This window comes from Papilio xuthus, unplaced genomic scaffold (genome assembly GCF_000836235.2).
Source record: "Papilio xuthus unplaced genomic scaffold, Pxut_1.1 DF827756.1, whole genome shotgun sequence".
NCBI lineage: Eukaryota > Metazoa > Arthropoda > Insecta > Lepidoptera > Papilionidae > Papilio > Papilio xuthus.
This window is the reverse complement of record NW_013530893.1, coordinates 5232590-5259062: the sequence shown is the minus strand read 5'-3', so window position 1 is coordinate 5259062 and position 26473 is coordinate 5232590. Positions and strand designations below refer to the sequence as shown.

Sequence of the window (26473 nt, the reverse complement as noted above, 5' to 3'; positions counted from 1 at the left end):
CCGTCGCGCCCGCCGCGCCCGCCGCGCCCCCCGCCTGCTGCGCGCGCCGGGCGTTGCGCTGCTCCGCCTGCCGGACATCACACACAAACGGGTGTTGTTCATCCATGTCGTGGTGGAAGGCACTAGGTTGGTTAATGTAGTTACAGGCGCGCGTATTGCTTCCGCGATGTGCCGCAGCTGTCGGTTGATGTCGTCGAAGTGGTGCTCGGTGGCGGCGGCGGCCAGGCGCAGCAGGCGCTGCGGCGGCTCCCCCGTGCCCGCCGGTCCCGCCTCGCACAGCACCACCGCGCCTGTCAGCTCGCCCGAGTACAGCGCCAGCGCGGGCTGCAGCCGCGCCGCCGCGCCGCTGCACCGCGCGGTACATTTTAAACATAACACGCACACTTATTCTACTCAATTCATCGATAGAATCGACAAGATTCAAAACATATTGTGATGCTACAAAATGACTTACTTGTCGTGGTGGTTGAGTGCGCAGAGGTCGAGCATGTCGGCGGCCACGAGGCGGATGTTGTGAGTCTGCTTCAGCTGGCTGCCCAGGTGTATGGTGAAGCTCTCCTCGAGCTGAGGGCGCGGCTCTCCCAGCCCGCCGGACCCGACCAATTCTCCCGCCTCCGGTGGGAACGTCGTCAGCGGGGAGTTGCTGTAATATAACAGTAAACAATGACATTCTCGATGACCATATAATCTAAATGAAGTTGAGAGGTCTGTAACATTTCAGACCTGGGCGTGGCGAGTTCTGCCTGGCCCTGGTAGTGGTCGAGCGCGGCCATGAGCCAGGCGCGGTGTGCGGCGCGCTGCGTGTGCCGGAGCGCGTCCAGCTGCGACTCCCAGCGCGCCGCCGCCACGCTCTGAGCCTCGAACTGCCGCGCAGCCGTCTCGTTGATCTCCTCCTCCGTAGTGCTCACGTTCAGCAGCCGCATCTTCTCTTCCATCTCCTCTGTTTGTCTAGTTTAAAATATTGTTATAAGATGAATAATATTAACTAACTTACTTATCTATCTACAGGTTGTTATCATATTAACATAAATAATTAGGGTCCTAAACATTAAAACACAAAAAAATAATTAAATGTTTAAGAGTTTTTCGGTGACATTGAGGACAGCAGGAAATACTTGACCATTTCAATAACTATTTCTACCTTTCTGTAAGTTTGTTGATGTCCTCATCGCGGCTCTGCATCATGTTGGAGACAGTTTTGGCATAAGAGTTCTCCACCTGCAGGATGGTGTCCAATGCAGGTGAGTGGACTAACTTGTGGTATGCTGCAGCAAAAACCTAAAACATACATTGACAGATATGTAATAACTACTAATTGGACTTTATTAACAAAGGAGAATAATTGAAGTAAGTTATATTATATATAAATATCGCTGTATGGATGAGATGGATAAAGATCTCCTGGAGCTACATTACCAGGACTGGGTTGGGACGGCGCAGGATCAGAAGAAGTGGATACTTTAATTGTTGGAGACCGAGGCCCACTAGGTTGTTGCCGCATCCTTGTTAATTATATTAATATATAGATCCATACTATAATATTAGTAAGAAACAAATCTTACATTTAAAAGTTAAACAAATGTTTGAAAACATATACCTCCTCATCCGAAGTTCCCTTCTGTTCAGCAAATTCCACCACATTCTCTTTGAAGAGTTTCTCCCACTGCTTGACGATGCCGTCCACATTCAGCTCGCTGTTCTTTAGCTGGTCGAGCAGCTTCGCGTCCCGACTGTTGTGGAACTCGCGCGTCTCATCGCCGATGAACTGAGCCAGTTTTTCATTTAACTCTAAACAAAGTATTTTACAGTTTTATTTCATCTTTCATACAATCATTTATACAGCGGCAGTTAACTTACCATCTTCTAAATATACGGGTATGTGAAACATATTTATAACGCGCTGTACCAGCTCGCGCGGAGATCCATCGTAAGGGATCTCAACCGGTACTTCCAGTTTGAATAGTAATTCTTCATTGGTGCAGGTTGGGAAAGAGAACTTGAATGTTTTCGTTGCATTATGTACAATTGTTTCTGTCCGTTCTGTAGTCATTTTGAGAAACATAGAAGACAAAACAGGTAAAACACCCACTGTTGTTGTATAAACATGTCAACAGTTAACAACTGACATTGACACTGTCAGCTGACAGATTAAGTACCACAGAGGTTATCTTAAGATACAAATTTTATACTAGATGGCGGTAAACTATTTTTTTTTAAACAGTCGCCTTGATACCATAGATGGCGCTGCAAAAAAACTCTGCAATTACAAATCGCGATGTTTAGATTGTTGTCTCGTAAATGACCTCCACGGCGAAATGCAAACGAGGCATACTTACCTGGCGTAGGGGCTACCGTGATCACGAAGGCGGTTCCCCCAGGGCGAGGCCCCTCCATTGCACTGCGGTTGGGTTGACCCCTGCGATTATCCCTAATGCGGATAACTCGGACGCGTAATTTTTGATAGTGGGGACTGCGTACGCGCCGTCCCCCATATTATTTGGGAACCTAAGGAAGGATAGGATTTGTACCGCGTCTAGCTCATGTATAAGCTAGTCTTAGCTTAGTAGATCTATCGCTTGTCGATGTCAATTCAACGTTGTATATACGAATTTTTTAAAATTTGAGGAAGCATACCTGATTTCACCAAGCCAATTGACCGTTATCCATGGGATTTGAAAATATGTTGCCTACCTCAACATAGGATGGGAATGGACGTCCACTCCTCCGCCAACTGTACACCCTCTTTCCATCCTCTCTTTATAAGAAAAGGGCGCGAAGGGAATAATGTGCCGGAGGTAAAATCCTAGTCCTATAGGACATATTAAGGATATATTAACGTATCGGACCAAATACTTAATTTCTTCCACTTCACGCCTGTCTTCTGCGTGGTCGTGATGTTTAATTTGTGAAGCAGGCCATTCGTGATCCAGCAGACGAAAGCTCTACCTCTGTTAAATAAAAATTCCGTTCCAATTTTCTGAAACTGATTAAAATGTTGAGGCACATTTGTAGACTGGGCGAGGGCAGCGCTGACAATTTCGTTTACATAATCGAATAGTTTTGAAATTTAAAATTTTTTCTTTAGTCATCAGAAATCCCATCAGAGTGGTATTTTGGACAGTGGCTATAGCCGGATATGGTAATTTTAGATCAGTTTTTTCATATGAAAAGCGTTGAACACCATTTTTGGAAGGAGTTAAAGACGATCTTTGTTTATAATAATATCACGCATTTTACGAATCCTTGAGAGAATGGTTGTTGTTTAGGAAAGTGCTTTGTGTACTTAGTTTAGTTTAGTTTAGTGGTGGTGAGGCATTTGTGGTCTTTAGTTTTTTTTAGATTGTAAATATATGTAAGTTTTTAAATTACGCACATCCGCAAAACATGTGGGATTACTTATTATTATTTATAGTGCTAACTTATCATACTGACCGATAGTATTAACGGGTTACACTTACTACTCTAGGTTAATCGTTATCATTGTTGATATTTTTTATAAGGAATTCTAAAATAACGTAAGGCTTTTAGTTACATTGTGTTGTATTTTCGTCTTTATTTACCTATACTTATTTAACTTATCTATAATTGTCGACAAATTAGGACAATTACCAACTGCATGAGTAGCACTTTAGATTAACATTTATTTCCTTGTTTCTGGTTTTCCCATGTATATATTTCGACATGTAATATAATAATAGGCCGTGTTTACCCAAGTTATTCTAGCAAATTGAATGGGATGCGTGATTTGAGTGTGTGTTTGTGTGACAGTGTATAAATGCAGTCTATTCCTTCAATCCCTCCAGTCTTACGTTACGGGGACATGATGACACCATTTTGTTATAGTAGTACTATATTTTCATTAAAATATAAATTATAAAATGGAAACAATAAATTACATAAAGATATTAAATTAAATAAAAACATGTTTCGGTTCGGTCTACATTTAATACGTTCTGTGCGAACCGAGTGGACCGGGTGGACTGTCAGAGCTGTCGTCAGCGGTTAGGTGTTGGTGCCGGGTGGTGGTGCAGCTGGGGGGTGCTCACGCAGCCTCACCGCCCTCCTCGTCCTCGGCGCTGGCGGTGAGCATGGTGATCAGCTTCTGGGTGTCGATGAAGCCCTTATCGTCAATCTCCATCTGGTCGTAGGCCTCGTCGACTTCGTCGGCGGAGAACTTATCACCCCAGGTCATAAGCGCGTGCCTAAGTCGCTCCGAGTCGATCTTGCCCTCGGTGTCGAAGGTCTTGAAGGCGTTGATAACGACGTCGTCGTCGTCAGAGCCACCGGACATGCGGTTGGCGAAGAGGGTGAGCAGCTGCGTGAAGTTGATGGGGCCGGATGCCTCGCTGACCATGTCATCGAGCTCCTTTTCCGTCGCCAGCCTGCCGAGCGAGTCGAAGGTGGCGCGGAGATCGTTCTTGCCGATGATACCGTCCTTGTCGTGATCCATCAGCTGGAAGGCCTGTGGGAGGAGAGCAATGATTTATTTAATCTGGTAAAATTTAATCTTAGCTAAAAATGCCCTTTGGTTCTTGCAACTCTTACTAGTGCAACGAATCGACACGTCATGAAGATCGACATCGAATTGCAGCTTTACCAAGTTGTTTGGCTGAAGGATTATGGAGTAGGTAGTAGACATGCTTACTTCTTTGAACTCGGCGACCTGTTTCTGTGAGAACATGGAGAAGACATTGGAGCCGGTGCGCTTGGCCTTGCGGCTACCGCGCGACGACTGGCGCTCGCCAGCGGGCGCCGCGGGCGCAGCTGCCTCTTCTGCGGGTGCCTCTTCCTTCGGCGCCTTCTTCTTCTTTACCTTCTTGTCCTTATCCGCCTGCACCAAAAGAATTTCATTAGCCAAGTGTCAACAGGGACAACTATGTTAAAGAACCGATAAATATTTTTCATGTGCAAATTATTGTTGTGTGCTGTTAGTGTTGTGTTTAAAGGTGAGTTTTATCAAATTTTTCCAGCAGCATTATGTTCGGTGTTCCGAAATCTTTGAAACGTGACTTTCGATTTAATTTAAAATCGTGCAACTAAAACTGTCATCTTAAAATGCTTGTATTAATTACAATTTCTTTCAATACGTATACTATAGAATTAATGTGAATCAAGTTATTTTTGGTTACTTGAAGCTATTCGCTAGACGTTTAAATAATCATTTTCTGTGAATGCCTATTATTTCCTTGGAATATATTGTGCTTCGACTAATTTCAAATATTTACAATGCATTTAATCCAATGCTAAATAAATTTTGTCAAATTGTCAGAATATAATATAATTGTACCCCGCCCGTCCCGTTTAGGTGCTATTTCTGTCCACTTATATTTAGCATGGCGTCTCGGATTGCGCGCGGGCGCCGGTTACGTAAAGATTCAGAAATACATAGCTCGCTGCTTCAGCTTTTATCATATTTCTTATTATTCCTAATTATATTAAGAAATTATATTTATTTTAAATTATATTATATTAAACTACTGGCTGAAGACTTTCTACCTCCTTCAGAAGCGCTTGTGGTGGGTGAAGGAGTGTCTTAGTATTGGTTTAATTTAATAAAACTAAACTAAGGACTTCTTCAGTAACTTCTCTGTGTATCGAACCTCTTTGAGTATAGCAGTTAGTCCTTTAACTCTAATATTTTAAAAACGTTTTGCGTTCGTGTAACAAATTATTTTATTCGCAATCCAAAATGTTTAGAACTATTTTAGATGGTTTTTATTGGCGAAATTTTATGTAATTCGTGTTTGGTAAAATTTTGTTTGGTTTATTTGGCGTCGTAGTTTGTTGCTTGATTTTATCAAATTATTGCATTTGTTGGTTTATTTTATTCAATTGAGTTTAAAGACCGTATTAATTACTTTCACATTTGTATTTTGTGTTTATGGTGTGTTTCGTAGTCGCCGGCATGTTTAGGTCACACATGTTCACTTAATTAACTTCAACAGAACACTTATCACATCACTAAGTTCACTGGTGTTCGCCTCACTTACCATTGTGTTGTTTGTTGGATCGACGATAGAGAGACTGTACCGCTCGGCAGTCTCACCCTGACTCCGAGATTTTGTTCACTCCTCGACGTCCAGGCCTCTCGCGCCCCCTCCCCGCTCCCCGCGGCTGGGAGTCCGGCCGATCAATCCATATATAGTTAGGTCAATGCGATAGCCGGCGCCCGAATCGGCATCAGAACTGTTTGGTCCGCTCGCGCGTTCGGCCGCCGCCTTCCGCGACTTGGACGATTTAAAAATATACAGCTCACCTGGTGACTCAGGGATATCGACAGTTTTTAGTCTAAATTTACAGGAATGTTACGATCTATTTCTTATTGTATTACTTTTACTATTTTCAACAAGCTAGATACAGTTTGGCTTTCATTGTCGCGAGATTGAAATAGAAATTAGCAATTCAAAATAAATGGAGTACTGAGATGTTACCGGATGAAATTTTGTTAGTTTTGTAGCTTTTCACAAACTTTCTGACACGACAATCTGGGTCCACTTTAACTTCTTTAATATATTAAACTAAACAACCGCTGCCTGTTTTGTAGGATTAAAAATATCAACAGTTGCAACTTGATGCGAGTGTTTTTGCAAAATCGGGACGATTTCGGACAGGATTAACATGTTATAGTTGCTAAAAATCATAGTACTTAAAATACCATACGGTAAGATAGTAAATCATGTTTTTCACCGTCCACCTTAGTTCAGATTGTAGCCGAGCATTACCTTCCCCTTTAGGCAACCATGTCCATCTGTTATTTTAACCAAGGTTTTTGTCCAGATTAAGATGCGATTTTCTGACACCCTTGCTCACTTTACCTACCCTACAATACAATGCTGCCTTGAATGCTTGCTTTTTGGTTTGGTATTCGAACATTATTACTGACGTCAGATATAACATACTTCGTCACCGCCCGCGCAGTCACCGCGCTGCGAACTATTTTAGTCGCGGTGACTCAAATCGCACACAAATATACCATTGTAATCCACACCAATCATACCCGGATTCGATTCCCGAGATAAACATCTCGACATTCGCTAATGTATAATAAAAAAACCAATTATTTGTTGAAAACATATTATAATTTAGAATTGGGATGGACAAAAATGTATTGGTTTTATTACGAAAGATATTTTCCTGTATAATGGTAAAAGATAACTGAATACGCCAATGTGTAAAGAAGGTAGGAAAAAGGAAGGTTTTGGTATTACGGACTGCTTTTGTTAAAAGACTGCAATGGAGAAATATTCTCAAAGAGAAAGTTCAATATGACTTAGCTTATTTTTGCTATAAACTTAAACGCTATGGAAGCATCACATCAAATATAATTCGAATCCAGTGATAGCAATATCTCCTACCTGTCTCTACATCTATGTTGTTGTGTAGAACATCACACACAAATAATAACAAAGAGGAGTGTCAGGAAACAATGATAAGTCATCAGATCAAATGCCAGTAACAAATATTTAACTGAAGAATAAGTAATTAACAGTTATCTGACTCAAGCGTACTACATCGTAATTCATAACGAAACGTCACATACTATGTGATGTTTTCCATCTCGCTCTAGCCTTAATGTCTCGCTCGTTAAGTTGTATGAAGCCTTTCACTTAGTCATGAGACGGCAGACGGCAAGTGGGCAAGTGAAACTCGACATCTCGACAATGCGCGGGCGCAGGCCATCAGAGAGGAACATATTCTGTTGATAAACATGTAACGTTGTATTACCTGTGAAAATGTTTATCAAATATTGTGATGTGGTGCCAAAGTTGATTAGTTTAGTTATTTCAGTGGTTCTACTTGAAGGTAAAGTAATTCGGTGCAAGTTTCCCTTTTTAAAATAACCTTCGAATGGGTTTCTTATTTGTCGAATCAAAGGAAAATTTATCTTTAATGACAAGAATCGAAATAATATGATGTGAGAAAAGTAACAGACTATAAAAGGTACAAATCAAAAGCTTCGTCTGATGAAAACAATGAAACAATTAAAGCTAACTAATCGCTAAAGTTTTATTTTCATAATAAATGTCATATTATGCGGATTATTTCGAAACGTAAATGTGATAACGTGACAGGATAAGGCAGGCAGGTAACAGCCAGACATCACCTATACCAGAAGCCAAGTCAGTTTTAATTACTTCCTGATATAAGCCAACGTTAAAAAGGCACATTTCATATGTTTTGACAATAAAACTGTATATACACGTGTTGGATACATTGGTCCCAATATTGGATGTAATGCTCTTCTGATGATGTAAAGTATGAAATGACCTGAACAATTCTCGAGATATATGACTTAAAAAGCAAACTATTTACTGATAGCTTCTACTTGTATTTTATTTGTATATCACGTAGTCGGTTACGATACTTTTCAAAGTTTTTGCAACATCACTATACAATTTTACGTTTGTCACATTAGCGCTAATTCATTTATCTGCGTCAAACAACGCCGGAGGAGGTTCCTCGACACTTGATTACCTGACGTTAAGTACAAGTATGAATTCATCTTTGTAGTACGCCTTCGAGGAGTTTACGGCTGGTGTTTTTTATATACTAAACTGACACGATGCATAGGATTTTCCTCACATTGGCCTTAGTAGGAGGTAACCACAAGTGTGTTGATAGTTCATTATATCTGGATTAACATGTAAGTACAAAATGAGTTGAATTCAATTGAAAATTGGTAATCTATCGACAAGGTAAATTAGTTTGGATAGGTGACTAGTATCCGGCTGTGGAGTGTTATATGAATACTGACTCTCCATATAGTCTTAGACGGTATTATATTTGATAACTCAGTAAAAAATGTGTGTTACAGAATGCAAGTGTCTAGTGCTGCGCGCGTACATCTCGCAGCACGGGCTGCATGGCGAGATCGAGTTCTCTAACAAAAATGACACGCTCATCAGCATCCGCACCAACCTAAAGCCGACGCTGCAGCACCCCGACGGCGTCTGGCGGTGGACCATACACGAGTTCCCCGTCGATTACCAGGACCTCAGCGACGAGAGGTGCTCCGATGCCAGTCTAGGCACAGAAGTCATAGATCTCACCGAGGAGCTGGGATACCTGATTATTCCTGGCAAAGATCACGCCGAGTTCGAGAGCAAGAACAGCCTGACCGGTCCTCTGGGCTTGTGGGGGAAGAGTATAGTGTTAGAGACGGCGGAGAGAGACAGAGTGGTGTGTGCATCTATTCTATCGACGGAGAAACTTTACGAGAAATATGCTGAGGCGAGATTTACGTCTCCCATCGCAGGGAGCCTCACCTTCCGCTGGCTGTACACGAGGGACTTCGACGAGTCGGACGCGTTCCTCCTCGCTGACCTGTATCACACGAAGGCCAACCAGGACAAGGGGGAATTTACTCAACACAAGTGGAAACTGTTTGTGACGGACATATTTGATTCGGACAAGGGCAATTACGAGGACAACTGTAACGTCCTGCAGGCAGTGTTCGACCCCGAGAACAGCGGGGACGGGATGAGTGTGGGCGACCTGGACTCGCGCCTGGGCCTCATTCGGGTGGCGACAGACCCGAGCACGCACCGACTGCGGCGGCTTTACAAGGACGAGGTGCTGGGCCTCCTGCGCGCAGACATGGAGGTGACGCGCCGTAGCCTCTACGTCGTCATTTATGACAACCGGCACGCCGACAGCTTTCTCGCCTGCGCCAAGCTGCGTTCCAGCCAGCCCAAGAATGCCAAGTGAGTACTACAATTCATACCTAAAAATCGATAAGCACTAACAGCTTTCAATATTTCAGATTATATTTGTGTCACGATATGTATTACCTCATATTTAAGTATTTTCTTTAAGTCCTGGTTACTTTTTGTCAATTTCACCAATGTTCGAAATCAATCACACCAATATAACTCTGGGCGTAGGGCATTGATCAATATGGACGGCATCCGGGGCACGGTGGACTTCGTGCAGCGGTCGCCGTTCGACCCGACGTGGGTGAACTTCCAGCTGGGCGCGGCGGACCAGGAGTACGAGTCCAACCTACGGTTTGTGGGCGCCATGCAGCAGTATAACATTCGGCAGGTGCCGGCGCGTCTACTCGGCCCCGACCTCGTACAATCCATGTGCAACACGACTGGAGAACTGTACAACCCCACCGGCATTAATCTGAACGATGTGCCTCCGCCAGGTTCGTGTATAAATGTTTTAGTATCTTGTGTAGTATAAAGTGTGAAATATTATTGGGACCATGTGTTATGTCGAGCGCTAAATTATCATCTTATGTTAGCATTACACTATTTGTAAATATTACAAATTATTGCTTAAATTAAAAATAACAAACAAACTATTTTAAATAGAATTTACGATGTTTAAGTTCAAACTAAAAAACAAGAAAATGTAAAATATATGTGTTATGTGATAGTATGTAAAGTGAACACAACGGTATAACTATTTTCAGCGCTATGCATTGCTATATTTAACTTAGTTGTGTTCTGTGTTACAATTCTTAAACTATGCGGAACGGAAATTTACCACAATTATTTAGCGATCGTGTCGTATTGATTCTGAATAAGGGCGAGTTAAGCGCTGCCTCGTTGGTCAGTAGCGCTTCCTGACTTCTCGGTAGAGCGGCAGATGTTGTGGCTCGCGGCAACAATGATGCATTCGGTCATCTCGCATGATGCGGGCAGGAAGTTGTCGCACGTCACCGATGCATTGTATGGAATTTGTTATTGTTTAGATAATCGGTGACGTCAATTTGCCTGCATTCATGTTATATTGACACAATTACATTGTTTTAGATTATAGGAAAAACAAACACTGACTCGTATCTTACTGGGACGGATAGAGATAGGTCACCATCATGTTCAACTATGACGATTTGTGGAGTTTCAACTCCAGAGGTCCATGTTATTAATTGAAAGCTTTGAAGATATTAAATGTGGTTTATTTATGAACTAATTTATTATTTTTTTGTATTTAATTTAATATTTAGTTAAAAGATATCTTATGAATTATAGGATAAGAAATAACAAGGAAAGGAAAGGAAAGGATTTTACGACATTATAGTAGAGTGTTTTTAAATTTTTATTGTAATCTCGTATATAAGTTTGATTTACGAAGGTATGTTGTATGTTGCAGGCATGGGCACGATGGATCAGTACCCAGTTGGGGCGCTGCTAGGCAAGTACAAGGAGCGCACGGAGTACCTGAACCACCGCTACCTGCTGCCCGGGCTGGCCGACGAGCTGAGCGGCGCCTACTGGGACGTCTACCTGCCGCTCTACGGCCGCCACAGCGTCATGCACAGGCCGCTCGTGCTCGAGAGGTAACTTCCTCTCTACAAATATCTTCCTTAATAGTACTCTCTTGTATCGAATGTACTCAAGTTAGCACAACGTCGCAGACGATCGCCAAAGCCGGAGGTGTGCGGCACGCTGCTGTCGTACGAGGACAACACCGAGTACCAGACGCCGATGACTTCGGCCCAGGTCATCTTCCGCTACCCTCTCGTCGGCCGCGTCATATTCCGACAGCCGCAGGACAGGCCCTGGGAGGATACCACCATCATCATCGAAGATATGGTATGACATGTAAACTAACAATAGCAAAATTAGAAGATGCAGTCAAAAACGTCATATCGTGTTGGTTTACCAGTGAATAAGTTGTCGAGCTGTATGTATGTGCTGTGGTGTGCTGTGCTGTGCTGGCAGGTGCACGCGGACGGTTCGAACGTGAACAACACGTTTGAGCACCGGTGGGCGGTGCACGATCAGCCGCCCGGCAAGGACTACTACAACTGGACGAGCCGCTGTCTCAGCGCCGGAGACATCTTCGACCCCGCCGCCCTCGACCTCGACACGCGCCACCCCGACACCTACTGCCGCCCCGACCTCGCGCTCTGCAGGATCGGGGACCTCACCACCAGGTAACCGGCGGACGCTTCACAACGAAATACTTGCCGCTTCTCATTGCATAATATCTTAATAGGTTTAAGGTAAATTGTAATGTAATAAATCCAGGCACGGCACGCTGGCGGTGGCGGGCAAGAAGCGCGACAGCGCGCGGTTGACGCGCAAGCTGTTCACGGATACGTCGCTGCCGCTGATGGGGAGGAACTCGGTGCTGCGGAGGTCGCTGGTGATCTACGACGACCACGGCCCCGTCGCCCGCGGAGAGAGAATGGCTTGCTCCTTGTCGGTATTACCGCAACCAAAATTATAGATGCCCGATCGGAACAAATTTCAGTAATAAGAGTGCGGTCGACGTTCCAGAATCAACGGTCTGCACCGGCGCAAGGCGGTGGTGCGCGACTGGTTCGGCAACGGGCAGCGCGAGGCGCCCACCGGCCGCCTGGAGCTGGTGCAGCAGTCCGAGTACGACGTCACCAACGTGCAGGTGCAGCTGTCAGGTCTGCGCGACGCACACAACTACGTGCTGCACGAGGTGAGCGTCACGCCGCAGCACCTCGCGTCCAGCTCGTGTGCGTTCTGACCGGTCGCGTTGCAGGTGCCGGTGGAGAAGGAGCTGGAGTTCCCGTGCGAGAGGACCACGCTCTACGACGCGTACAACCCCTTCCACGTGAACAAGTCGCTCAGTCCGCCGCCCATGAGAGGTACCTATCTTACTTATGTGTTCAAGAAACGAAATAAAATCTATCGTCAAACACTTAAACCGATTGGAAACCTTTGTCGTTTGATTTGATTATTATATATTTTTTAATTTTTCACTTTTCCAGGTACAGCAGACCAGTACGAGCTCGGTGACTTCGGTGACAAGTACGGCTTGCTGGATGACTTCAAGTCGTTCAACGCGATTTTTAACGAGACGCAGATGTCGCTGTTCGGTCCCTACAGCATCCTCGGGCGCTCCGTCGTTATACACCAAAATGTAAAGCCATGCTTTCGGGAGGTCCATGTGGAGTCGTCTCTCTATACAGTGGAGCGATACAATGAAAGGTTTTCCCTTTTGTCGTAGAGCAAGAACCGCAGGTCGGCGTGCTCGAGCGTGGAGCGCGGCTACAGCCCCTCGGAGGCGCGGGAGATCCGCGGCATCGCCTCCTTCCACCACCCGGGAGGGTTCGCGCGCGGCTTCGTGCGTCTCACCCAGCTCGTCCACAACGACGGCAGCGTCAGCGACACCGTCATACAAGTCGACCTGCGCTACCCCGGCGACCGCGACCGCAACCTGGTCACTCGCACATTCACCGCCTGCCGCCTGCTGCTACTCTAGTAAGCTCGCGTTCTAACCTGCGTATTGCTTTGTGCAGACACACGGCCACAAGTGGGAGATCTTCGTGAACCCGGTGGGCGTGGACGCGGCGGTGAAGGTGACCAACACGCGGTGCGTGGCCGGCGGCTACAGGTGGAACCCCTACTTCACCCAGCTCGCGGATCCCCTTAACGTGAGTGATCGCAAGTTGCGCGAACTATCCGACCGGTTTCATCACCACAGTGTTAAAGCTTTGCTGTTTGTTCTCCAGCACGACTTGTACGAGGCGGAGTGCGGCGCGGACAACCCGCTGCGCTGCGACGTGGGCGACCTCACCGCAAGACTCGGCACCCTCAGTATGTTACCTCTTCCTCTACCTCTACCTCTACCTCCGGGAACTCATTCAATAGTTGAGTGCGTAACGCAATGCCACTCGGTCCCCAGCAATAGGAGGCGAGCGGCAGATGTTCATGGACAGCAACTTCCCGCTGGAGGGCGCGGTGTCCGCCATGGGCCGCTCCATCGTCATCTTCGGCCCCGAGCGCAGCGGCGAGCGCTTCGCCTGCGCCAACATCCAGCCCGACAAGGACATCATCAAATACGTCAACATCATGAAGCCGCCGCGATTCGTCTTGTACGTTCATCGTCTTCACTATGACTATACTACATACGCTAGCCTAACAATAAATCTCCCATAAGATTTAGAAAAATTAACTGAACAGAGCCCGAGCTGGGATGGGAGTGGGATGCATTTCATGAGGCAGTGGACAGAGAGATGTGCATGTTGTGTGCTGTGTGTGTCAGGGGCGCGTTCCTGGAGGAGATGCGCGGAGTGATGGGCGTGCCGGCGTGGATGGTGGGCGTCGACTCGCGGCGCACGCGCGAGCTGCACCACGGCGCCTGCGTCCAGGTCCTGCTGCACTTCACCGGCCCCGACGCCAACAGGCTCGAGCTGGACTTCACCAGGTCTGCCGCTCCTCATGTACTGAACATATCTGTTATCGTTGGTACAGAGTGCACACTTTGGCGATTGTAGCGATTACTTTTAAACAAATAAGTGGCAAACGAGCGAGTCGGCATCTGAGTTCGGCGACATGTCGAGGCCACCGCTGCCCATAGACATCTACATTTGCAAATGCGCTACTTACCTTTAATGGACGGAGAAGGGCATGCACGAAAAGACAATACATTCCTCTTCCGTCAACCATCTAAAAGTGTGAGAAAAGAACGAGGACTTCAATTAGGTTAATTCTTCAATATTAATGATAATTTGTCGTGATGTGTCAGGTTGCTGGCGTCGGGTCGACTGGACTCGCCCAGCATCTTCATCCCGGGCTACGTGAACAGCAAGCGCAAGCGCACCACCTCGCACCGTCACTGCGGCGTCACAGACCCCAACGAGAGGAAGAGTTAGTTTCTGCTTCTGTTCTTACACTGAACTATGTCTTCTACATTGTCAATATGTAGAAATATCACATGACGTCATCCATAGATAACAACACAAACACAATTATTTTAATTCCATATGAAATATGAAAATGTCTCGATGATATTTGCAAGTAAATGAATCCATTTTAAGTAGTTTTTTAGTATAAGATGGCAAACTGGTAGCGGCTCCTGATTTTGCTTAAATAACGTAGAGACGGATGCAACGAGTACATCTGCCTAGCTCTAATAGACAAAAGGGGAGTACGTTTCAATAAAAATATTTTCCTTTCCTATACGTATATAGAAAGTTGATTCGGCAGAGGAGGTGAGTCCTCTGCCAAATCAACTTTCTCTTCCCATCCTTTCCATATAAGGAAAATGAGAAACTTCACCCCTGTGTCGCCTGTCTTCTATGAGATATTGCACCAGCTGCTGCTGCTGCGATCTCTGCCGCGGTTAACTCAATTTTATTTATAATTTACAGAAAGCTCTTTCTTCTCGTCGCGACAGAGTGGGGTGCGCGCCCCCCACCCCCTCGCCCTCCCCCCCGGACTCGCGCTCGCTATCTCTTTCATTCTAATTATAAGACAATTCATTTTATAAAAGAATAATCTTATTGTAAAAATGTAATTTAATAAGCTGTACAATAAATTATCATTTTGTTTATAAAATGTTGTTTTATTTGAATTACATAATATGTACAAGGAAATGCAAAATTATTCAGATTATTCACTTACAACTATAACTATGGTTTCAAATAAAGTACAAAACATTAATTAAATCATGTAAGTAAGCAGTTAAAGAACCGAACCAAGCGAACAGGACGCAACAAGTGCCTCGATCAGGAGCCTAATTCCTAAGAAAATGGTTTTTATAAACGACGTTAGAGAGTGGGCGGGAGATGGTGGAAGGTGGTGGAGGTGGGTGGTGAGCTGCGAGCGGGGGGCGACGTGAGAACAAAGGAATAGGTTCTGGAACGTTCCCGGGGAACATCAGACGACGATATTGATTAATGGCCGCCGCCGCCCGGCTGCCGGGCGTGGGATGCGATTTAAAATAAAAATACGTATCTAGGACATTCAACCTGCGCATTTGAGACCTAGGCAAAACCTGGCTCTAGGAAATTGAGACATCATCATCTGAAAGTGAATTCTATGTTTGACAGGTTAAAACAGGTTTTTAGTTGTATTTTGAAAATAATCAATAAATTCTTTGACGCATGCGCAACACGGAACCGAACGTAGGGTTTATAAGGGGCGCAGGGCATCCCCTGCCCACAGTCGTCTGCGACATGCATGCAGGGGCGGCAGCGCTCCTGGCGGCATGGCTCGTGGGGCTGTGTCTGGGGAACCTGGAGGGGCCGTTCCTGTTCTTCGGGCCGCGATCCCTGGAGAAGTACAAGCGGACTGCGCTGCGCTACCTGGAGCAGGATGACCTGATGAGGATCTACGGCGAGCAGGCGGCCATCGTGGTCTTCAACAACCAGGACCCGGTACCGCTGTCCAGCGGTTACTTTCCGCGCCTGAGGAAGATGCTGGAGCGGCAGAGCGTGTTGGTGTTGCCGCAAGACTTCCTTGACGTACACCCCGACTATGTCAGCAATGAGACACAGGTAAGTTAGTACACATAACATCAAAGATATTTTAGGATATACATAGAACTGTGCATAATATGTATTTAATTCTCTTTGTATAAAACATATCAAAAAATCTCATATTTTACAAAGATAAAATCCAATGAATGTTCAGGTCTCTGATATAAAAAGGTTATTGATGCAAAGCAAAATATGACATCAAAGATTGACGACATGTTTCAGACACATTCGTTGTAACTATTCCCAAAGGTACCAAAAAATTGATTACATCACAACACCTCGGCTTGATACTATTTTTACCCTTCATCCCTCTCTCAAAGGTCACCGAGGCAACATATATTGATTTACACTTTTTGCGTTTCAAAAAGACAGAGGGGAGTGGGTGAGGGAGGTTCGGGGGCGATGGAGGAGGGTTGGTAGCCGCACTGTCCCCAGCCGCACCCAGCCCGCGCCACTGCGCGTACATTGGAGGGGGTGGGGTGGGGGAGGGGGGGGGGGGAGGGTAGCGGAGGGTAATTGGATGGGGGGATAGAGGGTGGCGAAGAAGATTCGAGGGGGGCGGGGCGTGAAGGGGCAGGGGCATGGGAAATCTGTGGGCGGGGTATCTAGCGATCGCTTTTGCTATGGCTCTGTATTTATATAAAACGATAATTCAATAGTAAATACATTAGATATGTACTAGTACATAGAATCAGCAATGAGCTAGATCGGTTATTGCCTTACTGAATCATGACTTACTTATGGAATTGCAAATATTTCTGTTGAAAAATAACAGCCAACATGACGATATTAGCTTTTCAAATAGTGACAATTTTTTTGCTTCCCAACCGTCTGCTGAACTTCACTTCAACTCCGTGTTCTGTAATCGTTGAAAATGGAAGTTCCTCGCTATGAAATCAATTACATACATATTTAAATAATTGGAAACATTTCGGTCGACTTGAGGTAACGCAATGTTTGTTGTTTGCAGGTGCTGACGCTGCAAGGGCCGTGGTCGGAGCGCGACGCTCAGATGACAGAGACGTTCGCACGGTTGCAGGACATATACGGGCCGGGTCGCGTGCTCGGCGTCCTGGGTAAACTACCTACACGCCGCTCCCTCGGGCACTCGGGCACCTTGCCAGCTGGGTCGCTGCACTCTCCTGCTGCGCTAGCGACTGCGACTGTACTTACTATGTGCAAAGCGAATGCTGAATGTTCAGCAATGTTACTGAAACATTCACTAACATAAAAAAATAACATTGCACGCAAGATCTTTCGATATATGAAGACATGAATGTGTATAAATAATATTTACTCGATAAGCTGGCGCGATCAGATGACACTATTACAATGATTATCTAATCGGCTTGTCACCGCTCCAGGCAATTCGGTGTCGCAGAGCCAGACGGAGTATCTGGGACCTGAGGGTACGGAACCGGGCGAGTGGGTCGAAGCAGGCCGGGTGAAGCGCGAGGTCACGGATGCGCCTAGGTCCACGCAACTTGCGGCGGCCGTCGATGACGACAAGCCCGCGAAGGTGCTGCCCAAGTACGCCCTCTACAATGCCACTGGTACGGTCAAATTTGCTTTAATTACTACATTAACTACGCCAGATGTTACTGGTAGATACGTTTGGAAATGTTTGCAGTGGATCGGTTTGAGAGTAAAATATCAAGTTCCAAGAAGAGTCTTGAGAGCTGGTTTTACTAATATAGAGACTTGAAGCTGTAAGCTTTGCCATAAAATAATCTTTCTGTACCCGATTGTCTGTGTGACGCTTATTCATTTGCTGTATTTGAATCTACTAGTATTATCGAGAATTGTAAGCGATGTATGTTATGGAAGATTTTGCGAATCGCCAGGTCCGCCGGGCAAGGCGGCGCTGCTGTACTCGTCGGGCTGGCCGGAGCTGCAATGGGCGGACGGCAGCGTCACCGTGTTGGATACGCCCATCGGCGAGCCCACCATTAAGCCCACGCGCCTCTACACCATCCTCGTGGTGCGCTTCGCCGACGGCGACAACACTAGGGATAAGGTCTGATACTCCATTATAAGCGGTACCTTCATGGGCTTCCTATCGGGCAGATATATTGAATTAGACGTTATTAAATTTTTATTAATCGATTTCCCCCTGCCGTGCCCACGATAATAGAAGAATCAGAAATACTAAATAGTTATCGGTGCATAAAAACCCTTCATGTATTGCGCTTTATACGATGAGAGGATAAGATGGAGGATTCAATGGTTTTTCTTATTTTTCCAGATAACTTTGGAGTTCAGCTTCAAACAGTCGGCGGGCTGGTGGACTGCGGCGGGTGTGGAGGTAAGGCGCGGTCGGGGCGCTGGAATCGGCTTGCTGCCGCCTGCGCCGCCAGCAGCGCCTGCAGCGGTGCTGGGCCGCGCTTACAGCTGCCCGCAGCCGCTCGTGTACGCGGCTGAGAACGCAACACTCACCTTCCCAGATATAATGGTATGTACTCGTATATACCAATAGAATACAGTTAATTAGAGTGTATGACATCCCGCCATTTATGATTCATGATACAATTATTTGTGTACGTATTTTCAGATGCAACCATTCATGGAGAACACTCAGAAGTTTGCCGACGCTTTCGACTGCATCGGCTTCACCTCCGTCCCGATATGGTATGTTCTTATGGCCTTCTATCAACTTTCACGACGACCATAGGAAAAATTAAGATAATATAATATTACATATTATATACATATTATATTCAATATAACATTAGCAACTCTTACATGCTAAAAGTAGAATAGTGTTAAATACGAGGAAAGTTATTTGTAAAATTGGAAAAGACCAAAATTGCTCGTGTTAAGGTATTTTGATATTAATTACGTGGTAGATAGTATGCATGCAGTATAGCATGCTGGGATGCTAGCAATGACGTAGAATTAAAAGTGAGCTGTTTCAGGTCGGGTCTGATGGTGTCATGCATCCTGGTGCTCGGGCTGGCCTTGTCTATCTGCATGATCATGGATATCAAGACAATGGACCGCTTCGAGACGAGTCGAAGCAAACAGCTGACAATCACTGTCAGCGAATGAACATTAACAAGAAACGTCACCCTCCGCGGATCGCATGCCATTTCTACGTGGGTCAACAGACATTATTTACTTTACTTTCTTTATGTTGAATAATAATAATATCGACCTGTGAAAATAGTTTAAAATAAATAAATAGGAGATAGCGATAGGGCGCCGTGTGGCGCCGGCGATAGAATGCCGCCACCCCATGTCCTCCCGTGGGTGTCGTAAGAGGCGACTAAGGGAACTCTGGGGGCCGCTCCACCGATCTTTGTAAGTCGCGCTGACGTCGGAGAGGTGTGGTGCTCGGGTTGCGGCCGTCTCTTGCTCCACGCCGCTTGCACTCGGCCTCGCGGCCGTCAGGGGGCGCGACTGGCTTCTTACGATGCCATGTTCTAGCTCGCGAGCCGCGTCTCTACTCTCGTGGACGAGCGGCGACCGCTGGCGTCTCCCGCAGCGCGCGCCTCCGACGTTAGCGCGACTCACTAGGTCCAGCTCCCAATCCCGTGCTGTTGTGGGATTTAAAAAGAATGCAACAGCTGCTTATCCTCCCGGGCAAGCCGTACGAGGCGGCAGAGGGATGTATATATTGCCGAATGCCGTGTGCTCGGTGAAACCATCTTTGTTTGTGCGTATATCCAGAATAAGGCTATTCGTAAGTCATAGGTTAGCCAGATGGGGTCTTGGAAGACGTCGCTTTCCAGGACCAGGTCTGGGCACGTAGGTTAAGTGAAAGAGAATATTAGGCATTGCACTTCGCTGGTAACATGGCATCGTGGCCGTTTGTGGGGATTTGCAGTAGTCGTGTCCAGACGCTGGGTCCGGCGAGCCGGCTGCCGCGCTCCCGCGCCGTACGCCTGCCGGACACAGCGGCGCCTTAAATCCTTCAAACGACGCCATGCCCTTGTGCAATTTTTTAAACTTTTTTATTTCAGTTTTAGAATAATAATAATAATAATTTAATAATAATGTAAATAATAAATAAAAATGAAATATAATGTACTCGGCGTTTCTTTTTATGAATAAACCAAAACTTAATGTTCATAGTCAGTTGCATGTCGTCGATGAGACGGTCGGGCGTCAACCGGTCGCGCCGAATTCGGCGAGTGCGCTGAGAGCTTACCGCCTCTATCCCTTTCACTGCACCGCGTCAATGCGACCATAATTATTATTTTAATTAATTGTCGTGCGTCACTTTCACCTGCACGGCGACAGGTGGCGAGCTTGTCACCGACACATGTCTCCTCACTTGAGTTACTTCATTGTCTTGACATTTGGGAAAAGCAGACTGATAGATTAAATATCCCATTACATTGTATGTGTCAATGAGCGTTGCTTACTGCTTTTTTTGATGTTCACGCGATTCTGAAGGGAATTAAGCTCGATAGATGGCGTTGCCTTCGGATGCAGCGCAATCATTTGTGTGTAGTGATGTTTGTTTAATTAGTCATAGTTGTTATTCTTTGAGAAGGCAATGTTTCCTCAATGTTTATTAAACATGCATATTAAAGTTAATCATAAGTAAATGGATGATGATAATTTAATAACTAATAGGTATGTAAAGCCAATGAGTTAAGTAAATAATAACAAAAACTACGACAGGGTTTATTGACAGAATGCTGTTGACATGCTTTCCAATTTACTCAGATGTGGCTCAATTCAACAGAAAATTATTTTGCTATGATCCGATTATGGAAATAATTATAAACAAATATTGTTGAGGTCAAAAACAATGAAGGACGTTGCGGGACAAACAGTGCACTTGGGCTGTGACTGATTAGTGACATTTAGACTAGGATGTGAAGATATCCCCCTATATACTTAAATATACGGAGGTAGGAAGAGGTATATGTGGTAGACGCCGGCAACAACAACAATCATTGCACGAATTGGTGGACTCTCCCGGTGTAATACCACCACCACACAGAAGACACACGTGACGTAAAAGCAATCCCGCGTTTCATCGCACCAGTGTGCTTCGCTTTTTAGGCGTATTCAGAAAAGATAAAGAAAAGGCACGTATCACTCTTGATATGTCTTTGGTAGTAGCGCCTGTATTTCTTGCGTAATATTTACGATGCATATTAAATAGTCGCTTCCTTTACGTATTCAAAATACAAAGGCAATTCTGCCGCACCCGCAGTATAATGACGTCTGATGAACACTCCCTCGTGCTTCTCGTGCGGCCAGATGAAGGCTCTTTGGGCCGGAGAAAGCGCGCCTCACATCCCGAATGCGCCAGAAACTCGTTCTTTATTTAATTTAGGGGTCAGTAACATTAAAACCTTTTTTATATACCTACTTAACACAGAAATCTCTAATCTCAGAGTTTAAATTAGAGATAATGATGATATTGTCAAGTAACTTTATATTTAGTTTTTTTTTAAGTTTTAAGTTAAAGTGATTTATCTCATCATTCTATATCGTTTATCATTTTTACTTAACTTTTCGAAAGGTGGCGTTGACAATTGCAACACGAACATTGCGTTATGATGATTTGCTGAAACTGATACTGGAGTATTATTAGGTAAGGACAGCTATCGATTCTCTACATAGAAAAAAGAATATTCTCTAAAAATTCTGTAGTCTTTTTTTCATCAACATTGATTTTCAAATTGCAAGTTCGTAGTTTACTGTTCGGTCAATTTGGTCTAGAGTTAAACATGATATGTGTGTTCATAGTAATGTGCTATCAAGATGCAGAAACTGGCAGTATCAGATCATTGCTCTGCCGTGTCTGCATGCACAATAAGTGTGCATTTCCACTGCCGAAACACTATCATACTGTCAACTATTTCATTGCCAGAAAAAGAAAACAGTGAGTTCTAGTTTGTATTCTACAAGTGTTATTTTGACATTTTAGTAACCATTACAGATTACATTTACAACAAAATTGAAGTATCATTTTCTAATTACTGATCTATCATAATTTATTACTACGGAACCCATAAATAAATTTTGTCAATAACTAGTTGTAGCATTTTTAAATGAGTTACACAAGCAGCGGCAAACTGTAAGGTGCTGCTCGTTTTACAGTTTTGATTAAAAACGAAAGTAAATTCACTTTGTTATGCAATAAGTTGTTCTTAAGTTAGTATTGATAAACTAACATGGTGTGTATTTTAACTGTCGATATTTGAAAACAATATTTAAATTATTCTCACGATAATTTTTAAATCCTACTTTACAAAACATATCTTTGTGTGTTAGTGACCGAGATAACATAACTAATGCTATCTCTATCAAACTTTGAATTAAAATGGCAACATATTTTTGTGACTGTCCTGTCAGTACAGACAACATGAAGCAGATAAAACAATAACATAAATATTGTATTTGTTACATAGGACATTTTTAACATAGATAATAAATATACATCGGCATGTTGGAAAGCAGGACAACAAACAAATTGATGAGTGAAGCAATCATAACAGATATAATCAAGTGCTGGGCAAACTCCTTCGTACCACGGCAGATCACGATGTTACGCCATAACACAGAGTAAAAACAATCTTTGCAATATACTTAAAAAAAACTAACGAACCCATTAGACTGAAGAGTCTAGCATGTTAGTTGTTTACTATTAGGGTAACCAAAAATGAAATTAATTAGAGGGCGACTCTGTAGTTTGAGGATTCGAATCTGAGACTCTGCATACTCTAACCACTAACTCTGTTATTTCAATGTAATAATACAAACAGTATTAATTTCTTATCGTCGGAAGCGTGCCGGTGTACGAGTAGGAACATATATTATTTGGTGCTTCTCTCGCACTAATTAACCTCGCACGAAGGTCGAGAATTTTTAATGATACAATTAAAATATAATATAAAATAATTAAGAAATTCTTCCTGATCCTTCAACACAAAAAAATATCTTTGTTACAAACCTTGGCATAATAAATAACATTGTTTCATTTAATTTTCCTAACTATAATATTATTTTCATGTTACGTAACTGAAGAAAACTTAATTCAAAAGTACGAGTCTGTAGTAAGTAAGAATTAAATACGTTTTCGTCACCATATTAACTATAATTAAGGTAAGGTGACATATCCAAATTACTGTCAATAAACCTAGATCTCGTCAACCAATATCATTTGTCATGTATTGACTGCGTTTACAATATAAGTGAACATTGAGTCGGTGTAGTCGTGGTGGATGTCCAATGGGAGTCCAGCGCTCAGATTCAGTGCCCAGAGCGCAGCGTCTTGCTTCTGCAGACTGAGTAGTAAATGGTAAGTAATCCATTGGTCACGGGAATAGAACTCGCTGGCTCGGCCGCGGTCACAGCGCGCTGCTGCCTGATTACCACCTGTTGCAGGACGGTGATATGCCACATGTCACTATCAAATGTTAGGGTTCCCTAATATTAGGGTTCGTTAATTGTACGGGCAACACTTTAAGCTGTCGGGGAGAGGGACGGATAATTTATCGAGAGCTGGGAGGTAGAAGGAGGTCGGTTGGACATTCGGCATCGAGCGGTTGAAGTGGAAGGTTGTGGCAAAAGTGAAAATAAAGCAGTGAATATAATATTTGGTTTTGCTTGAGTAAGACATCCTGAAACCCAGATATATCGTGCATCTTATATATCAGAAGTGACACGCCAACCAAACTTAAAACGTAAGTACACGCCCATGGCTATTATCATTCTGACTTATACTCGTATTATATTTCTTAATGTGTTTACCTGTGCATATTAAATTATAGTTTTATTTAGAACTACAATTTGATTAAAGTTAATGATGCTATTGAAATCAATGGTAGTTTAAAACGTATTTCGTAGCGAATGAACATGCGTTGAACAAGGGTAGTAAGATAAACAATGTTAAAACTTATCTAAACGGCGGCGCTAAGTAGTGTTGTATTGTGTTGTACCTACAGTATGTTTTTATCGATTTAACGTTTTCATACATATTTAATATAAATTATTTTGTATAAATTTATAATTCTAATAATAATAAGTCTGGAGTTTTCAAGTATATTACACAGTAGTTATGCCCCGAATCGGAGATATGATGCTATATTATTATTATTTTTTTTCACCATATTTTAAGAAACTGTTATTAACACACCTTCTTTTCTGCGAGTGCCTAGATCATGGACGAGCCACCGGGACGCTCAAATCGAGACTCCAGGCGGCATAGACTGGAGACACCGAGTCGAGAGGATCGCTCACGAAGTCGGAGCGGCCAAAGTGTGCGCAGCCGAGACGGACAAGATTTCCACTTGGGCCGTCAGAGAGTACAGATGTTGGAGCAAGAGTTACGCCGAGAGCGTGAACGACTTCGTGCGACGGACAACCGCCGTCGATCGACGTCACGGCGTGGAAGCGAGCGTCGGGAGTCCTCCGAACGTCGGGAAGCCGGGTGCCGTGCGGAGCTACGTAGTATCGAGCGCCGCGAGCCCTCCGGACGTCGGGAAGCCGAGTGCCGTGTGGAGCTACGTGTCAGCGAGCACCGCGAGCCCTCTGGACGTCGGGAAGCTGAGCGTCGTGCTGAGCTACGTGTCAGCGAGCGTCGCAAGCCCTCTGGACGTCGGGATGCCGAGCGTCGGACAGATCTACGTGTCGGCGAGCATTGCGGAGAGCTTCGTGACAGCGAGCGTCGCGAGCCGTCCGGACGTCGGGCAGAGCTTCGTGTCAGCGAGCATCACGAGCCCTCCGTTCATCGGGAAGCCGAGCGTCGGGCAGAGCTACGTGTCGGCAAGCATCACGAGCCCTCCGTTCATCAGGAAGCTGAGCGCCGGGCAGAGCAACGGGTCGACCAACATATCAATGCAGGAGAAAATATGAGGTCACGTAGTTCATCTTTTTCTAAGAACGATTTTCTTAATTTTTTAAAATTGCTTAAGGAGGATCTGTCGTCACAGCCATATAAACAAAATGCACAGTCGTCACAAAAGATAGACCACCAAAATATATTGCCTAATTTTGATCCATCAACTAAAAATCAACGTGTTGATATATGGCTTAAAAAGGTCAATGAATGTGCATCCGTATATGGTTGGGACGATAGAACTACCACTCACTTTGCCATGCAGAAACTCCAAGGACTGGCTAAAATTTGGTACGAAAGTTTGAATTCCATTCTCTTTAGCTGGAACGAATGGCAGGATAAATTGATAAATGCATTTCCTTGTGAACAAAATTACGGCCAGACCTTGGAGGATATGCTAAAAAGAAAAAGTAAGTTTAATGAGCCTATTGAGGTTTATTATTACGAAAAGCTTGCTCTAGTAACTCAATGCGATATAGTAGGAAAGCGTGCCGTGGACTGCGTTATTCACGGCTTGTCAGATAGGACGCTTAGATCAGGTGCCTTAGCATTACGTTGCAGTCACCCTGATCAACTTTTGCAGTTCTTAATAAGCAATAAAGATACTCATCAGCCTTCCGCGGATCGTGGTCAATTTCGTAATAAACTTTTAGATAATACATATCAGAGTTATAATCAGAACCAAGCACATAAGGTTATAGTTAGATCGGTTCAACCCATAGGTTGCTATAATTGTAAGGAGAAAGGCCATAGTTTTCTACATTGTCCTAAACCTATCTTAAAGTGCCAACGATGCAATAAAATCGGTCATACGTTAGATACCTGTTTTAGCAAGTCAGGGGAAAAGCCGACAAATACTAACGCTACAGTTTCAAAAACAATGCGCATAGATTCTGTCGAACACTGCACTCAAGGCTCAAACTCCAAATTTATAAAAGAGGTTATTGTTAATGGGGTGTCCCTACAGGGATTCATAGATTTTGGAAGTGAGGTTACTTTGATTAAGGAGTCAGTAACCGAGGAGTTAGGCTTGTTTTACGATAACACGTCCTCTCAAATGAAAGGCTTCGGTAATAGTGTTGTGCAATCTCTTGGAGAGCTAGCGCTCGACTTGAGTATAGACGATGTCAAAGCCAGAGTTATTTGTAAGGTAGTCTGTGACGATTTCTTGGAAAAACCCTTGCTAATTGGTCAAACCTTTACGGAACTTCCCCATATAGTTGCTTATAAAAATGTTTCTGAATTAAAATTCTTTGACAACTGCGATAAATTGCCCTTTTCTGATATTGACATTGAAAGTGGAAACTGTTTAAAGATTCGTGCTTTAGGAGCTGTCCAATTTTGGGGTCCTGCTTCGATTAGAGCTAGTGTTGATCCTACCTTAAGTAGCAGTATTCTTGTGAGAAATAGTGTTGCAGGAAAACCCAATCAGCAATTTTCAGTTTGCGGTGGACTTTATAATGCGACAAATGGCT

The 26473-nt window shown here is 44.3% G+C and overlaps 4 protein-coding genes across 4 annotated transcripts in view; 2 read left to right on the top strand and 2 right to left on the bottom strand.

The window, feature by feature from the left end:
• LOC106116109 (protein C12orf4 homolog) overlaps positions 1-2190 on the bottom strand; it is a 3255-nt gene extending 1065 nt beyond the window's left edge. Inside the window, exons 1-6 of the mRNA XM_013309849.1 lie at positions 1858-2190; positions 1598-1788; positions 1142-1278; positions 724-948; positions 455-643; positions 35-346 (exon numbers count right to left, since the gene is read on the bottom strand). Of these exons, the coding sequence (XP_013165303.1) occupies positions 35-346; positions 455-643; positions 724-948; positions 1142-1278; positions 1598-1788; positions 1858-2062 (1259 nt within the window). The 5' untranslated portion in view covers positions 2063-2190. The remainder of the gene's footprint in view (positions 1-34; positions 347-454; positions 644-723; positions 949-1141; positions 1279-1597; positions 1789-1857) is intronic.
• A 1642-nt stretch (positions 2191-3832) lies between these two features.
• Positions 3833-6045, bottom strand: Mlc2 (myosin regulatory light chain 2). The gene is given in 3 exon segments (NM_001311887.1): positions 3833-4462; positions 4646-4831; positions 5991-6045. Coding segments are annotated over 3 exon segments (609 nt in total). The 5' UTR covers positions 5994-6045; the 3' UTR covers positions 3833-4042.
• A 1562-nt stretch (positions 6046-7607) lies between these two features.
• Positions 7608-20142, top strand: LOC106116361 (Related to Sod). Its single transcript, XM_013310159.1, has 23 exons — positions 7608-7803; positions 8816-9704; positions 9885-10150; positions 11104-11290; positions 11369-11546; positions 11676-11890; positions 11985-12158; positions 12237-12408; positions 12472-12577; positions 12701-12852; positions 12940-13152; positions 13232-13366; positions 13445-13529; positions 13618-13807; positions 13978-14139; positions 14461-14582; positions 15948-16213; positions 17166-17271; positions 17560-17748; positions 18040-18212; positions 18441-18647; positions 18747-18823; positions 19111-20142. The coding sequence occupies exons 1-23, from the start codon at positions 7734-7736 to the stop codon at positions 19241-19243; spliced, it is 4467 nt and encodes a 1488-aa protein (XP_013165613.1). The 5' UTR covers positions 7608-7733; the 3' UTR covers positions 19244-20142.
• A 1777-nt stretch (positions 20143-21919) lies between these two features.
• Positions 21920-26020, top strand: LOC106116107 (uncharacterized). Its single transcript, XM_013309848.1, has 3 exons — positions 21920-22040; positions 23793-23844; positions 24319-26020. The coding sequence occupies exons 1-3, from the start codon at positions 21920-21922 to the stop codon at positions 25013-25015; spliced, it is 870 nt and encodes a 289-aa protein (XP_013165302.1). The 3' UTR covers positions 25016-26020.
• The last annotated feature ends 453 nt before the right edge of the window (positions 26021-26473 follow it).

Excerpts from the sequence above, each read along its gene's own strand:
- LOC106116361 (XM_013310159.1), top strand. The coding sequence starts at position 7,734 with ATGTTTATCAAATATTGTGATGTGGTGCCAAAGTTGATTAGTTTAGTT. Across the intron at positions 9,705-9,884 it reads AGCCAGCCCAAGAATGCCAA|GGCATTGATCAATATGGACG; the intron begins GTGAGTACTACA and ends CTCTGGGCGTAG. Across the intron at positions 14,140-14,460 it reads CTCGAGCTGGACTTCACCAG|GTTGCTGGCGTCGGGTCGAC; the intron begins GTCTGCCGCTCC and ends GTGATGTGTCAG.
- LOC106116107 (XM_013309848.1), top strand. The coding sequence starts at position 21,920 with ATGCAGAAACTGGCAGTATCAGATCATTGCTCTGCCGTGTCTGCATGC. Across the intron at positions 22,041-23,792 it reads ATTGCCAGAAAAAGAAAACA|ATATATCGTGCATCTTATAT; the intron begins GTGAGTTCTAGT and ends CCTGAAACCCAG. Across the intron at positions 23,845-24,318 it reads ACGCCAACCAAACTTAAAAC|ATCATGGACGAGCCACCGGG; the intron begins GTAAGTACACGC and ends GCGAGTGCCTAG.